This window comes from Eptatretus burgeri, chromosome 8, assembly GCF_056783735.1.
Source record: "Eptatretus burgeri isolate ZD-2024b chromosome 8, Ebu_testis_v1, whole genome shotgun sequence".
Lineage (NCBI taxonomy): Eukaryota > Metazoa > Chordata > Myxini > Myxiniformes > Myxinidae > Eptatretus > Eptatretus burgeri.
The window spans coordinates 49297547-49314922 of record NC_140968.1 but is presented as its reverse complement, the minus strand read 5'-3'; the positions used below and the strand labels follow the sequence as shown (position 1 = coordinate 49314922).

The window sequence follows — 17376 nt, the reverse complement described above, 5'->3', positions numbered from 1 at the left end:
ACCAATTGATTAGCCCCACTTCTGGCTTCCTGTGTGCAGGGAAAAGCACCACGAATCAGGTTCTGAAAACTCTGCTTTAGTGAGGTGGAAACGAGCAGCTTAGATTTCACCATGCACTTGCAAAAAACCCTGAACCAGATGCCCAATTTGCATTAAATTATGATCACACTTCAGGATTTAGAGCAGATCATGCATCAGCTATGGTTATAAAAAAAAGCAATACTGTAATGCATTACATGCACAAGCTCTCACCCCACACATCCCTTTGACAAACCTTTTGCACATTTGTCCATGTTATGCGAATCCAGAAGCCATGCAGCCACTCTGCTGTGACTCTCGAAAGCTGCAACCGATGGTTGGTGGACCAAGGTGCTAGGTCGACGCTGTGAAGAAGAACAGCAAAATCATCAAAACTTGTACAAATCATTTTAAACATTGACATACTGCACAAATAAACGGGGGACACCTTCACCGAGTACACAAAATCCCTGGGATAAGATTTGCTGACATTGTGTGGTATAAGATCGTTGAGAGTGATGGTTACCATAAGTAAGGCATTCACTTTAAGAAAAGCAACATTGTACCACTCGTTTACAATCTCATTAACAGACCAGATGCAAAATCATCAGTTCTGTTGGTAATCGGGAGAAAAGCGCTCTTACCCATTAACTGCAGCCAAATAACCGATTCATACAGAATGGCAACAATGAATTTCTCATTCTGTTGTATACGATCTAGTTCAAGAAATTATTTTTGTTTATATTCAAAAAAATATTATATATATTACCCGGTGTGTACCCCGGTCAGAATAGGTACACCGTATCCCTGCGTGTCGTAAAAGGCGACTAAAAGGGTTGGCGTCAGGAAGGGCATCCGGCCATAAAAAACATCGCCTCAAAAGGAAACCATGATGAGTACAACTGATGGGCAGGGTACAGCCCGAAGTACCCCGTGGGGGTCCTCACCCCCTCTCGTTAAAACTCAAGGTGGGAAACCCGATCGAAGCAAGGGAGGAAATTTTTCCATTTATGATGACCAAACGTCTGATGCCCCACGTGGAGATGGGTTTCTGAGGTTTGGTACATGGAATGTAGGGACAATGACAGGGAGATCTGGAGAAGTGGTTGAAACATTGGTCAGAAGAAGAGTGGACATATGTTGTGTGCAGGAGACACGGTGGAAGGGAAGTGGTGTGAGAATGGTGAAGGGAAGGCAGGGGCAAAAGTACAAGTTTATGTGGCAAGGGTGCCCGGAAGGCATGCATGGTGTTGGTGTCATGTTTTCTGAGGAGTTTGTAGACAGTGTAGTGAGTGTGACTAGAGTGAGTGAAAGGTTGATGATGGTGAGAATTGTGATCGGAAATCTCTTGGTGAACGTCATCTCGGGATATGCCCCGCAGGTCGGTCGAAGCGATGAAGAGAAGAACATGTTCTGGTGTGCGATGGAGAAGTTGATGGAAAATGTGAAAGATGAGGAAGTTGTTGTGGTTGGAGGAGACTTGAATGGACATGTGGGAAGGAGTCCAGACGGTTTTGAGGGAGTCCATGGGGGTTATGGATATGGTGTGAGAAATGGAGAAGGTGAAAGGATCTTGGAGTTTGCTGATGGAGCTGATTTGTTGCTCTGTAATACTCAATTCCAGAAAGCGAATAATAAGCTTATTACATACACGTTAGGTGGGTCGATGACAACCATTGACTACCTGATGGTGCGTCAGCGAGATAGGGGAAACCTCCGAGACACAAAGGTGATCCCTGGGGAGGAGACTGTTTCACAGCACCACCTGGTTGTCTGCGATATAAGGGTGAAAGGTGCGTGGAGAATTCGGCGGGTGAAGTACCAACCGAGGATGAAGGTGTGGAGGTTGAAAGAGGCGACAGTGAAGGAAGCATTAAGAGAGAGGCTGAGTATGGTTGAAGATGATGTGGTTGAGCTTGAAAGTGGTTGGATGTCAATGAAAGATAGTCTATTGGGAGCCGTTGGTGAGGTATGTGGATGGACAAAAGGACCACCGAGGCACTCGGAAACATGGTGGTGGGATGATGAAGTTGGAAAGACGATTGAAGAGAAGAGGAAGAAGTTCAAGGAATGGCAAAAGGCAAAGGATATGGTGGAAGAAGAGGCTGCACATGAAAGTTATAAGGAAGCCAAGAAGGCTGCAAAGAAAGAGGTTGCAAAGGCGCAGGAGGCCCATAGGAAAATGTTTGGAGAACGCTTGGATTCAGAGGAGGGTAAGAGAGCGGTATTCAGGATTGCAAAGCAGATAGCGAGAGAGAGAGAGATTTGATGTGACGGGGGTGAGTTGTTTGAAGGATGAAGTGGGACAAATTGTTGTGGATTCAGATGGAATTAAAGGAAGATGGAAGAGATATATGGAAAGGCTGTTGAATGTAGAAAATGAATGGGATAGAAACATCGAGAGTAACCCAGTTTTAGGACCAGCAGAGAAGATAACTGAGAAGGAAGTTGAGGAAGCTATAAGAGCAATGAAGAGTAGAAAAGCAGGAGGGCCGACGGGAGTTGTGGGAGATATGTTGAAGGCAGCGGGAAGTTGGGGTGTGAAGAGAATGACAGAGATCTGTAATCTGGTGGTGAAAGAAGGCCGCATTCCAGTGGATTGGGAACTGAGTACCCTCGTCCCTCTGTACAAGGGGAAAGGTGACCCTCTGGACTGTGGCTCCTATAGAGCAATAAAGTTATTGGAGCATGGAATGAAGGTATTGGAAAGGGTGTTGGAGAAGAGGATAAGGAAGAAGGTAAAGATTGATGAAATGCAGTTTGGATTTATGCCAGGAAGAGGAACGACAGATGCAATTTTTATTGTAAGGCAGTTGCAGGAGAAGTACATGGAGAAGAGGAAGAAGTTGTTTTTTGGGTTTGTTGATCTGGAGAAAGCATTTGATAGGGTCCCACACGAAGTAATGGCATGGGCATTGAGGAAGTTAGGAGTGGAGGAATGGTTGATCAGAGTAGTGATGGCCATGTACGAGAGAGCACGCACAGCTGTAAGGACGAAGGATGGGAACAGTGGTGAGTTTGAGGTGAGGGTAGGAGTGCACCAGGGGTCGGTACCAAGTCCACTTCTATTTGTAGTTGTGATGGAGGTGCTGGCTCGGAGGGTAAAGGAGGGTTTACCGTGGGAGCTGCTGTATGCAGATGATCTGGTGTTGATTGCAGAGAGTATGGATGGACTGAAGGAGAAGATGAACAAGTGGAAGGAATGTATGGAGGCAAAAGGTTTGAAGGTGAATATCGGAAAGACGAAGGTGATGGCAAGTGGTAAAGCATGTGGTGAGGTGGAAAGGACTGGGAAGTGGCCATGTGCTGTGTGCAGGAAGGGTGTCGGAGTGAACTCCATTCAGTGTACAATGTGTGCTGAATGGGTTCATCGAAAATGTAGTGGGGTGAGGGGGTCATTAACCAGTGTGGCAGCTACATTCAAGTGTAAGGTGTGCATCGAGGGAGCAGCAGATGAAGGAATTGTTGAGTTGGATCTTGGAGATGGTGTGAAGCTGGAAGGGGTGAAAACATTTTGCTATCTCAGAGACATGCTGAATGGAGAAGGTGGATCAGACTCTTCGACGGTTGCTGGAGTGAGATGTGCATGGAAGAAGTTTCGGGAACTGAGTGGCGTGCTGACAAAGAGGGGAGTGTCGTTGAAGCTGAAGGGAAAGGTGTATGCTACATGTGTGAGGAGTACGATGATTTATGGGAGTGAGACATGGGTACTGAACATGGAGCAGCAACAAAGGCTGGAAAGGGTGGAAATGCGAATGGTTCGGTGGATGTGTGGAGTATCGTTGAGAGAGAGGAAGACAAATGAAGACTTGCGGAAGATGATGGGAATAGAGTCTGTGATGGAGGTTGTGAAGAGAAACAGGTTGAGATGGTTGGGTCATGTGTTGAGGAAGGATGAAAGTGACTGGGTGAGAGGAGTGTTGGAAATGAGTGTAGTCGGAAGTAGAGGACGGGGAAGACCAAGAAAAACTTGGCTAAATGTGGTGGAAGAGGAAATGTGGGCAAGGGGATTAAGAAGGGGAGATGCAGAAAACAGGGTAAAGTGGAGAAGATTGTCATGGGGCCCGCAAGGCTAACCCCTGCTTTAGCGGGGAAAATGGCCTTTAAATGCTTGTGTGTGTATGTGTATGTGTATGTGTATGTGTATGTGTATGTGTATGTGTATGTGTATGTGTGTGTGTATGTGTGTGTGTATGTGTGTGTGTATGTGTGTGTGTATGTGTGTGTGTATGTGTGTGTGTATGTGTGTGTGTATGTGTGTGTGTGTGTGTGTGTGTGTGTGTGTGTGTGTGTGTGTGTGTGTGTGTTCAAAAAGCCACTATGGAAGCAGAACCAGACAAAATATAAACAAAATCCCTTTCATTGCATTCTTTTTTTTTTTTTACAGTGATCTAAGGCTAGTGAAGGAGTTTGTGTGGAACTCTCATGTCGGGAAAATGCACTAATACACATCAGTGTACTTCACTAGGATTACAAGGATATCAGTAGATGACGGACAAACACTTATGGTTCGATGAGGTTTTAACCTGGATTACACATATCAAGAGCCAGAGGTTCATATGGGAACCCGAACAGGCCAATCCTTTCAAAAAGAAATCACTTATATTAAGGTGTAAACATATTCACATTATGCAGTAATTTGGAAGCCACATCAGTCAATTATTTATTGTTTTTTAAACCCCTTTCAAACAGAATTCATTGCTAATAAAGGAGTAAAATAATAAGCAGTTATTTTAAATGCCCGATGACTTATTCCAATTCACAGGTGTAAATTAAAATAAAAGTCATCAGGTTCAAAACCATTGCATACTATTGCATTCATACCACATAAGTGTGTTCGACACAGGTTGATTGATCGTGGTTAAATCAGCTGTATTTTAATTGCTATTGCTTAAATTACATTACACAACCACGTCAATTATCAAGTCACCCACTTAAAAAGTACTTATGAGCTTGTTGTATGCTCACAATACAAATTACTTCAACCAACACCAGCAGGCAGGCTGTGGTTTCTAATAATGAATACACCTTGGCATGATAAACATTATTTATTTATTTTATTTTATTGTCTATACAAATAAAAGGCAATGTGCATGTGACAGTGTGTGTGTGTCTTCTGTATAACTCCAAAACCATGAAACCTATCAGCCTGAAACTTTGCATGCATACCAAGGGAACTCTAAGGAAGTGCATGAGCGAAAATTGAGTGATTGGGTTAATTAAAACACCCCTTTTGAAGATAATAAACGGCCTTATTTAATAATATCCTTCATCAGGTGCATCCTCGGCCACCACGCTCTTTGGGGTCTCAAGGCGTATCCGAGGTAACCTTGTTGGGGTTTGAAGCCACCATGTTTTTTGGCCTGCTCAACCTTGCCTTGACTTGGATCAGGCTGCAACGATTTCTTCACGATAAAGTTTTTTTTTTTCAATTTCCTCACTCATATTATCAAATTACTGTTCATCATTGCTACGAATCACTGTATACATCGCTTTTGTAAGTGCTATAGTTTTCAAATTAGAAGTTTGGAGCGATCTCATGCATCATATGATCCGATTTTCCACGATCTACTCTCATGGACAAATTAAAGTAGATCATCAAAATATTATTTCGGTTTTGAGGATCGGATATCGTCCGGACTAAATAAGTGTTGAAATCTGGATTGAAATCTGACAATTTAAAGAAATAGCTAGTCTTATAATTAAGCAGATATACCTATTTACTTTAAAGCATGCAAGGCTATGTTCCCTCCTTCTCCATATATACACAAGAAAATGTGAAATTTCCAAAGCAGTAACTTATCTTTTTCTACTGTTTGGCGAATTATATTGAGTGAACAAAAATTTAGGAACGTGCCAAAATTATCAGGCTTCATTGAACGATATGATTTAATGCATTCACTGCTCGACCTCATGCCCTGTCCCCCAGAGTGACTGCTCATCCATAGCATTTACCAGAACTGCGTCAATATTTTCAGAGGATTCATGAGGTGCTCAACAGAGAATCAAAGCAAATTTGGTGAAAAACGGACATTAAAAAAGTTATAATGTTCGCGTGGACCGCGAATAACGTACCACGTGACACGTGCACAGATGAGCAGGAAACATGGTGGATTGTCTGCAATGTTTATGTCACGGGTTAAAATACTTTGTGATGTTTCCAGGGTTGTTCGACATTAAGCAACAACTCTTTTGTGGATAAAGTCATATTTGAACGAATTCATTTTATTGTGTCTGAGCAGTGTTTGTGTCCTGACGGCTTGGCTCCGAATGCATCTAGAGGGATTTGTCTCTGGACGTATCCGGGCAGTGTTTGTCTCTGGGTGGTCTCTATAGTATGACCGGTATAAAATAGATTTCAGACATTATTTTGTTGCCATCTTCACTGGTATTCTATGCAGAATCATTTTGATGAGATGGTATGAATTGTAATTAACGCTCCACCGCAAGTCTTCCTTCCCTTCCTGTCACCTCACAGTCTTCCCTTTCCCCACCCCTCCTCTCTCTTTTCCCCTCCACCACTTCACTCTCCCCACCCCTCCTCTCTCTTTTCCCCTCCACCACTTCACTCTCCCCCTCTCTCTCCCACATCCCCCCACTCTCTCTGTCTCTCCCTCTCTCTTCCCCCCTCTTTTTCTCCCCCCCCTTTGTATATCTGTCAAAAAGTGACAGGTGGTATTTGCTAGTATTTAATAAACGAAAAATATTCGCTTCCTTTGGGAGCAGTCAGGGGGGTCATGTGTCTGTGCATATTATGCGGATGACAGTGGGTTAATATACTTCTTCTCTAATGGCCAAAATTATTCTCATGTTCTTGTCGGGTTGGCTGGGAGAAGCTTGGCCTAAGTCTTTCATGAACCAGCTGACCAGGCTTCCCGTTTGACTAAGGTTAGAGCAAGAATTTGTTCAGGGTGCCGACGATAGCTCGCCTACTCTTTGTGAAAGACATAGATGTTTAACGTCCACCAACTTACACTGGCAGATGCGATGCCCAGTTTAATGTCCACCCATGGGATGGCACACATTGATGAATCACCATGCCTGTGAAACACCAGGATGACAGTTTATAGCTGGGTCGACATTCAAACCCAGGCTGGACACCTTAGTGACTTGTTTGTGTCACGAATGGGGTTATGCATCGACTAAAGGTGACAATTGGGTCCTCATAGTGTCAGGGGCAATATCTCATGTCACACTTGCAGCCATGGCTGTGAGAAATGACATATGAGGCTCCAATATATGAGTTGTTGCAAACAATCAATTTGAGACGGCTCAGATCCATTACATATCCTTTCAAAGTGCAGCTCAGGTCTGCAGGGAAAGCGATAAACATAAAATGCCTCAATGACCGGATTTCTTCTAAATTTATTTCATTTTCGTATTAAACCACAGTAGAGACTGTTTGAAAAGGTAATCATACATTGGAAAGAATTGAAACAATAGTGTGTGGTTACAATAACCAGCAGAGTACCCGCCCTATGGGCCATCTTGTTGTAAGCATGCCACACGTTCTGACGCATACCTATATTTGGACAGTGTACATCGGCAACTGACAGGTCTATGTAGGCAAAAGAAACATGAAGTTATGTGCATGAAGCAAAAACATACATACTGCTTGTAATTCAAAAACACCTCACTGTGCTGGAAAACGTGGAGACAGGAATTCTGAACTGCAAATGGTGGAGACTTGCAATACCCTCCCCCGCATGGAGGGGGCACTTCACAATACACATTTACATTGAGAATTTGGATCCCTCCCCCTCCCCCCCCCCCAAGACCATCGGCAAAGATAAAAACACCCCGAAACACTAATTGGGGTCATGCTGATCCTATGCAGCAAGTCTGGATGGAATCGGCACACAACTGTAGGAGGAGCACGGCAAACAAACAAGCACACAAACACTGGTCCGTGAATTATAGTAAGGATAAGGGAAGAAAGTGGGAAGTGATTGTGAATTTAACTTTACATCTATATCTACTTTTAACATTGTTCTTAAGAAATCGGACCAGGAACAACGCAGGCATGATAGGCTGAATGGCCTTCTCATGCACAAAAGTTCCCTGTGTATATTTGTGCAACATTATTTAGAACAGGAAGAAATGGGGAGGGACCTGAAGTCATATTTTACATTATGCAGAACTTCCATGGGTCCTTGATAGTCCCGTTGTTTCTTTTGGGTCCATCGGGTCTTTTGGGTCCTCTCGGTATTTTGAGTCCTTGTGGTTTTTAGGTCCTTGGGGTCTTTTGTATGCCGTTTGTATGCCATTTTCACCCTTTGCACCCTTCAAGGTCTTTTTTGGTCTTCAGGGTCTTTTAGATCTTTGGGCGTTTTGGGTCTTTTAGGTCTTTTGTGTCTTCCTGGTCTTTTGGTTCTTTTTGGGTCCTCTGGGCACTTCAGGTTAGGTATTTCAGGTTGCAATTGTGGGTGACGTCAGGTCAGCTGTCCAATCAATGGGTGAAGAGCGGATATAAATTCATACATAGATACATCATCACATATACTTGCTCCGTTATATATAGATTTTTACTTCTGGTGGGTGTGCCCCATGAAACGCCATGCTGAGCTATTTATGCCCCAGAACAAATGAAGCACGAGTTCGTCCAAGTCGGAAATCCCCTTTGGGGAGGAGGGGGGCGAGTTAAGGCCCCCCTTTACTTCTGTCATGTGGCCTTTAGTCCCCTTGGCAAGTTTGGTTGAGATTTGACAAGTAACGAGCGGATGTATCATGGTCAGATAGACAGACAGACAGGCTGACACCAAATTGCATATTTAGTCCGATTCCTCTTTTTAGATTTTATGTTCAATATTTAGCAATCAATTTTGAATATCCCACAATGATTAATGTTCGACAGTGCACCAACACAGTCCAATTTGTCTGATAAATAAAATTTGTCATCTGTCTGACTATCTGTTTGTATGTTCGCATCTTTTGCAAAGACCACTGGGCCACCAACCACCACATTTGGTACACAGACCAAGTCCAACCAGGGATTATCCTCAGGATATTTTCATCCACCACCTCAGTCTTTAAAGACCCCGAAGACTCCTAAAACATCAAAAACCCTTAAGACTTTTGAAGACTCTGAAGACCCTAAAGACCCTTCAAGACCCCAAAGACCCTCAATACCCCAATACCCTTCAGACCTTTAAGACCCTGAAGATGCCCTAAGACCTTGAAGACCCCTAAAACCCCTAATACACCTTAGACCCTTAAGACCCTTTAAGACATTGAAATATGTCTGACGATGTCTGGATAAGACCTGAAGATTCCGAAGACCCTTAAGACGCCATTCGTCCGTTAAGCCATCCATGAAGCCGTATGACTATATGTCCATTAATTACATACTGTTTGAATGTCAGTTGTACCCTTACTTCATGTACGTCAATTAATGACATACCATTGGAATGTACCTTTTAAACCTTGCGACCTTTTCAACTGTCAAGACCCCTTAGAACTTTGAAGACCCTTAAGACTGTTTAGACTGGTGAGACCTCAGACCTTTGAAGACCTTTAAGACCCCCAAATCCGAAAGCCCCAGAATACCCCTAAGACCCTGAAGACCCCTTCGACACTGAAGACTCCAAAGACCTGTAAGACCCTTTAAGACACCCAAGACCCCTTAAGACCACCAAGACTCTTAAGACCATTTAAGACCTTGAAGACCCTTAAAACCCCTCAGACCATGGAAGGCCCTTTATACCCCTAAGACCCATAAAGACCCCTTTTAAGACCCTTTCAATGCTTGAGAAACCTTTCAATCCCTTCACCCTTTGGACCTTTTATACTGTTTAGACCCCGAGAACCTTTAGACCTTTACACCCCTTAAGTCGCTTTAGACCTTCATGCCGTTTTGACACCTTACACCCTTCAGGCATATTAGATAGCTTGGACCCTCGACCATTTAGAACTTCAGACCACTTGGACCTTTTTACAGGTTTGAGAGATTAGACGCTTTTGGCTCCTTCGACACTACTCTTGAAATGTACCCTTTAAGACCATCTAGAACCTTTTAAGCACAAAACACACAAACATCTATAGTTTTCTTACAAAACACACACTGCGCCAACTCAACTCACCCAGATTGAGGGTGGGTACTCTGTTATGCAATATATAAAGAAGAAAGTTTGCTTATTATCTTGCCAAAACAAAGTTTTTGCAAGATATGTTCGTCAGCTTGTATGTTTTTTTTATTTATTTTTATTTTTTGTTTTGTTTGTCTGTAATCACGTATCGATCACTCTGCAGAGCACAGTTATCATTGGAAATTTTTGTAACTTCGCATATCAGAGTCCTATAGAGGTCCCTTTCAGCGCATAAAATTTTGAAGGTCAAGGTCACTTTGTCGCAAATCAGGGGAGTCGACGAAACCCTTATTTTTTGAGTAATTTTGATTGGATCATCTTAAAACTTAATGGGAATATAGTTTATGGTCTGGCGCTCAGCTGATTAATTTTTGGTGGCGATCGGCCTTGACCTTCATGGTTAGCGCTGGAGATCGAAAGTTTTTGACTCCAAGGTCAAATTTTGAAATCTTAGATACCATATCGAGTAATACCTCATATGAAAGCGCTTGATAAGTGCTTTCCAGATCTGTCAAAAGTTTGACGCTATGACGTCATTTGATGACGTCATGACGAAAAAAACGGATTTTTCATGAAAATTTTATTTCCTCAGTTCTCATCAAAATCTCTTGATATTTCATGTACAACGGTACTGGAGAGATACCATTAACCGTACGAAAATATAAATGTCAAGGTCACAAAAAGGTCAAGCATCAAGGTTGACGAAACCCTTATTTTTTGAGTAACGTTGATCGAAGGATCTCTAACCTTGGTGGATATATAGGGTGTGGTATGGCGCTCAGCTGATTAATTTTTGATGTTAATCGGCCTTGACCTTCAAGGTCAACCGAAATGTCATTCTTTTTTAACCCAAAGGTCAAATTTTCAAGTTTCAGTTACCATATCGAGTAGTAACGCAAATTAAAGCCGTTAATGAGGGCTTTCTAAACATACAACTATTTTGACGATGCGACATCATTTGACGATGTTATGACGAAAAACTGCATTTTTCATGTATTTTGCATTGATTTAGTTCACATCAGAAACTCTTGTTTAGGTCACTCTGTATAGCAAAGTTCTCATTGGAAACTCTTGTGGGTTCATATATGGTTGTCTTTTTGGAATACTTTTCAGTGCACTTAATGGTCAAAGTCAAGGTCAAATGTCAAGATCACTTTGAAGTCAATTATGGAGTTCGATGAAACCCTTCTTTTTGAGTAATTTTCATCGAATCATCTCCAAACTTTGTGGGAATGTAGTTAATGGCTTAGCGCTCAGTTTATTAGTGTTTGTTTGTCATCGACCTTGACCTTCAGCGTTAGCGCCTGAGGTCGAACATATTTGACCCCAAAGTCAAATTTTCAAGTTTTAGGAACCATATCCTGTAGTACCTCAAATTGAAGTCCTCGATGAGTGTTTTATAGATATGTCAAGCTTTAGCCATTATGACTTCATTGGGTAACGTTATGAGGCAAACACGTATTGTTCATGGTCACTGTAAAACGATTATCATCGGAATCTCTCGTGGGCAGATATTCCTCGAGGAGTCGCTCCTAGTGGATAGCAGTTCTGTTCACCTCAGTGCGACCTTAAATAAGTCACTCACGTTCACATTTTGGCAAGATACTGGTCACCCTGGGGGTGACATTGGTTCTTTTTGTTTGTTAGTTCGTTTATGCATTCGGACCCTGCAGGAACCAGTGCGACCAAACTTTGCATGGTCTCCTCTTTCATCCAGAGAAAAGTCGATGGCTCTGTTTGCATAAAAAAATTGACCCAGATAAAACCAGATAATTGGCCTTCAGGCCTCGGTCAGGACATGTGCTTATACACTGCCTGCCTTTTTTCCCAGGAGCAATCAATTTATATGTATTGTGAAGATCGTACATTGAGGTCGTCACGATTTGTTGTCAGAAACACAAATTTAATTCCGAAAATGTTAACATGTGCGTCTGTTATTAAACAAGTACAAATGTGTCCAAGAGCAGCGTCCTAAAGGTTTTGTCGGGAAAAAAAAAAACAAACTAAAAAAAAAACAACAACTTCCGATATTTCGTCACGTGCCTTGATTAAGCCAAAAGCGAGACCCGTCATAATGTATTTACGATATATAGTATATTTACGAAATAAATAGTGTATTTACAAAATTACAATACGATAAATGGAATAATCTTTAAATAGTAACGTGAACTTTTCGAAACTTTAAAGCAAATGTCCGAATATATTTAAAAGTTCATGATAGATGCTCTCAAAAGGCACCACCAATGCGAGGATGTGTACATGTGCTTAGTATTTAAGGAGATCCGGATCTTGTATATACAAGAGCCGAGTCCTAGAGGTGAGGGTTTTGTCTTCACAAGAATAAGAACAAGAAGAAGAAGAACAACAAGAAGAAGAACAACAACAACGCCGAGCTCTCTATAAGCAGGAGACGCTGCTAAAAAGATTGCTTTACACAGGTTTATCACAACACCTCGGCCTCGAGTGAGTTCAGGCCTTGAGTGAGTATGTTGCTTACAAACTGCCTGGGTTTACCCCGGGAGCGATCGAGTAATATGTTTTATGAAGATCGTATGTTGAGGTTGTCGTGATTTGTCAACAACCCAAATTTAATTATTAGGGTATTTCATTGACTCTCCCTGGGCAATGCCGTGTACTTCAGCGAGGGAATAAAAATTGATATGGGGACAAAACCACTTTCCTGAAGTATTAATTTACATTGGTATAATTTGAGGCTCTCGAAACCAACAAACTGCTGAGACAGTTTTCAATCTGGTACACAGTGTAACAGCATATATTAATGTAACTAAAGGCTGATATATACTTTTTATTCAATAACTTTATTAAAGGATGGCGTTGTTGATTAAACTTCATCCATTTTTCAATTAATTCCCCTGATAATATGCTATACAGCGACACACTTGCCCCATAAATGTGATAGACCCTTGATGCCATCTACCTCAAAATCTTTAGGGTGGGTACAATGCCATTTCAGGACATCTGCTTTGATAGCTTCATCATTCAGAAACTTAATGCCACACACATGTTCTTTGAGTGGAACAAAGAGATTGAATCGGATACAAGTCTCGACCTGTCTTGGAGCAGATTTAAAACTTCACAACATAGTTCTGCCAATGTAGGAGTGCGGAACCTCATTTGCCATGTAAAGGCGAGTATCAATTACCATGCAGTAAAGTCATGCCTTCAGACAGTATAACTAGCTGCAGTCACCATATTGCTTGTCTTACTCCATTAGGCCATAATAGTACGGGACTGTGGAAAGACACTTTTCCTACTTTCAAGAAAATGAACACAAATTAAACCCACAAGGTCCCAAAATACTATTGCCTCCAGCATTCTGTCCAAACCTCATAGTTTTTTGGCAGTTACACCAAAAATATCTCCAATCCAAGAAGGCTTGCTATGACTGTGGTGCAAAATTATGCATCTAGATCTCATGACATGTCACAAGCGTCTTTGAAAAACCACCTATCGCACACACCGAGAACATTCCAGGAGCTCTGTTGCAATAGCCATCACAGGGCTGCCTTCTGATCAAAAATGAGGTCCTTTGCTACAGACATGTCACTCAGATAATCGAATTTCAAGTGAGACGAATGATCATTTTCACACTTCCAACATCGAAATACAATTCTTCTAAATTTCACATTCGAGTAATCTCACAATTCTCAGTGGAGAAAATAGCTCCTTTTAAAAATGGAAATTGTAATACCATCAGGTCATTTGCTGCCTTTGATGCAGTATTGAATAACTCAGCAGCATGGTAGAAATGTACTCAGACTGATAACCACAGGGATACAAGATCAAATCCATGAATTATCACCCCTCTGCAGCTCCACTGCTCAGGGGTCGTGCCTGCGATATTCATAATTTGCCACTCATGTACAAGGCTCAAGTCTATGAGAAGGCAGTACCCTCTAATGTTGCCCTTTTTTCATTTCAAATATATGTACAAGGTGCTGTAAAAGCTTTGGGCCATGTACGTAGAAAGAGGTAATAAAACGAAATGCATGGTGATATAGTCAAAGAAACTGCCTGGCTGGAAGTCTCACCATGAACCAAGAACAAAGGGTTAGAGCTGCTAAAGAAAATGACAAACTTTGCTGACGAACATGAGGGTTGTAACTCACTCAATAAATTGCATTAGGTCAGGTCAGGTATGGGAGCATACGCCGGAGCAGCACGTCGCTGTGTCCACTTTCCGCCAGTACTCTAGGAACATCCATCTGGCCATCCCCCAGGCAGATGCCAGGCCCAACCCCATCTCGTTGAGATTCTGATCAATCTGCTGCGACCACGATGCACGTGGTCGGCCCATTGGCCTCCTCCACTCATGAGTATCCCTCGCTGAGAGAATATGGTGAGCAGGATCAGCGTCAGGAAAAGAGGCACATGTCCATACAGCTGCAGCTGACGCTCACGGATTGTACAGGTAACAAATCTTATTTGAGTCTCTCTCAACAACCACTCGTAGGACACAAAGTCCAACTAGCAATAGCCTAGGAATTCTCCGAATATACTTGGTACTGAAGGAGTTGTCTCCCTCTCAGATCCCCAGTCAGAGTCCAAGTCTCACATCCGTAGAGCAACACTGGAAGCACTAAGGACCTGAAGACTCGGACTTTCATCCTCCTGCACAGGTACCGGCAGCCCCACACCCCATGATCCAGTGAATCTATGACTCCCCAGGCCCGACCCAGATATCTATTGACCTCTGGCTCACAGCCAGCAGAGACATGAATATCACTGCCAAGGTAAGAGAATCTTTCTGTGACCTCAACATCCTCACCACAAACAGGTACAGACAGGATAGCAGCATCTAAGATGTCATTAAAAGCCTGGATCTTAGTTTTTACCCAGGAAACTCATAACCCAGCGGCTCCGACTCCTTAAACAGCACCTTGAGTGCCCACAAAATGATATCCAGTCTCCGCAAAGATGACTGCATCATCTGCAAAATCACAGTCAGTCAGAGATCTTGACTTTCCCAAATGATGCACCGAAGCTTGATCTCTCTGACATCCTCCCCAGAATCCAGTTCATACAAGTGCTGAAAAGTGCGTTAACACTTCCACAAATACTAAGCAGATGTTTGAAATGCCTCATCATCGAAATAAAACACCTAGTTCAAGAAGAGTAGATGGTGAATTATGACAACATCATGAGTCCATTCATCTTGGAAAACAAGTAGATTTATTTGTTTGCTTTGAACGAGTTGCTTAGCCTGTGATTGAATGGCATTGCTTCTCAGATTTTCTATGTTCATCTGGTTTCTCATGTGAACAATTTAGATCCATGCGGTACCAAAACACAAAACCCCTTTGCCTCCTCCTCAGCTCCCAGCTCCCAGCTCCAAGCCATCAGCAATTATACCTGATATTCAGATTTCCCGTCGTAGAGCTCAACGGTGACAGTGCAAATCTTTTTCATACCGGAGTAACATTGCAAGTCTTTTCCAAATTGTTCCCGTATTTTGCAGACAAACTACTTTTATGAAGGTGTGAAGTACATTTTAAATTGTTACATATGATTGTCAACGTTTTTTTTTTTTAATGTTATTTTGTGACCTAATTTAATGCTGGGATAAAAGATAGAAAGCATCGAAAGTTACAAAGTTGAAGAACAACATACGGCATCTCTATTCAAAGCTGTAATCCTGATACAACTAAGCAATGAGCCCTCCTGTATAATATACTGCCCATGGGAAACAAGTCAAGCTATTTGTTGCCATTCACATCAGATGCCACGGCATTATAGTGACCAGCTTGCACAGAACAAAAAACAAAATTACGTTCAATATCATACCATCATTAAACACGCAAATTTTATTATATGTAACGTTATATAAGTGCTGAAAAACAAGGCAAGTTGATTTCAAATGTTTAATGTAAACATTCTGGCTACCAACATCAAATATTTTATCTTTACACTTGCTCGGATAAGTTTCAAATTATACAACTTGATTTGATCAATGGCGAATAGGATCATATATATATATATATAAATAAATATATATAGAAATATATATATATATATATATATATATATAAATATATATATATTTATATATATATAAAAGGGTGGTCCATGATCAATATGAAAAATATAAAGTTGTCTGAATGTTCCCTCCACATGGCTTGTTTTTGTTCACTATGATATACTTATTTGCCTGTGAATTGTTGTGGTCCTACGATAAAGTTTAGCGGTCGCTCAAAGATGAAGATTTTTGGCTGATGAGTGAAATTTGCGTAATTTTGAGATGGATTGTTGGTACTCCTGCTTCCCCCCCCCCCCCCGCCGCCAAACCAGCGGCGTGGTGGTGCTTCCGTTACAGCGATGGAAGGGGGTGGCAGCACGAGCGGGAACGGTGAGGGCGGTTGGTTTTAAACTCGCATGTCTAGAGCAGCCACACTCTTCAATAATATATTGCGCTGATCATGTGATATTTTTGGTCCATCATTTCTTTGGCTTAGGTTGAGTGATGGCGTTGAAGCCAGGACTCCGTTCTTCTTCCGAAAGCTGGCTACTGGGAGCATCGATATCACAGCTTTCTGCCGGAAGATTGCCACGTGGAATGGATGTTCTACGCCTCTTACAATTCCACCATGTTACCGAGAAAAAGACTCTGGCTGAGAGCTATAGAATCACGTGTTGTGAAGTGATTGAGGTGTGGAATAGAGCGAGATTGCCCACGCAACGTCCAGATGCATGCGTACGTAAGCTGAAAAAGCTCTACGAGAGATATCTAAAACTAAAGAAAAATCGCAAAAGGGACAACGACACTGGTGAAATGAATAATGATCTATTTCTCTCAGACCTGGAGGAGTTATTCGACGTAGCGACAGCCAATGCATTGTCGGAAATAGTGATCAGTGCCGACCGTGACTTCCTGGAGCGTCAGCGAGAGAGTGTGTTCTCTAGGAGCGTGGCTGGAGCTGATTTAGTCACCCACTCCAGAGAGGAAAATAAACGAAAAAGAGACGAAAATGAAGACTTAGCTCGGCAACATTATGCTGAAAGGGAAAGCCGCAAGCTGAAGGTAACTGAAAGCGAACCGCTATCATCTACGTCAGGTGAATCTGGATCAAAGTCCGGAGGATGAATATATAGCTCCCTCAACGTCATCAGAGACCCCTGGCTGCAGTAAAACAGAAGCTCATTCGGTTACTTCATCCAATCCCAAACCAAATAACATTTTCCAATCTCTGGATGTTGTAGCAGCGCTGGATCGCGTGAACTTGCCAGATCGCGGGGCTGTGTTCGTGGCCGGAGC

At 42.3% G+C, this 17376-nt stretch overlaps 1 protein-coding gene across 2 annotated transcripts in view; it reads right to left on the bottom strand.

Moving 5' to 3' along the window:
* LOC147021705 (oxysterol-binding protein-related protein 6-like) overlaps positions 1-17376 on the bottom strand; it is a 214582-nt gene that overhangs the window by 133593 nt on the left and 63613 nt on the right. For both annotated transcript variants that reach the window (XM_085891970.1, XM_085891969.1), the window contains one exon: positions 275-383. In XM_085891970.1, the coding sequence (XP_085748096.1) occupies positions 275-383 (109 nt within the window). The remainder of the gene's footprint in view (positions 1-274; positions 384-17376) is intronic.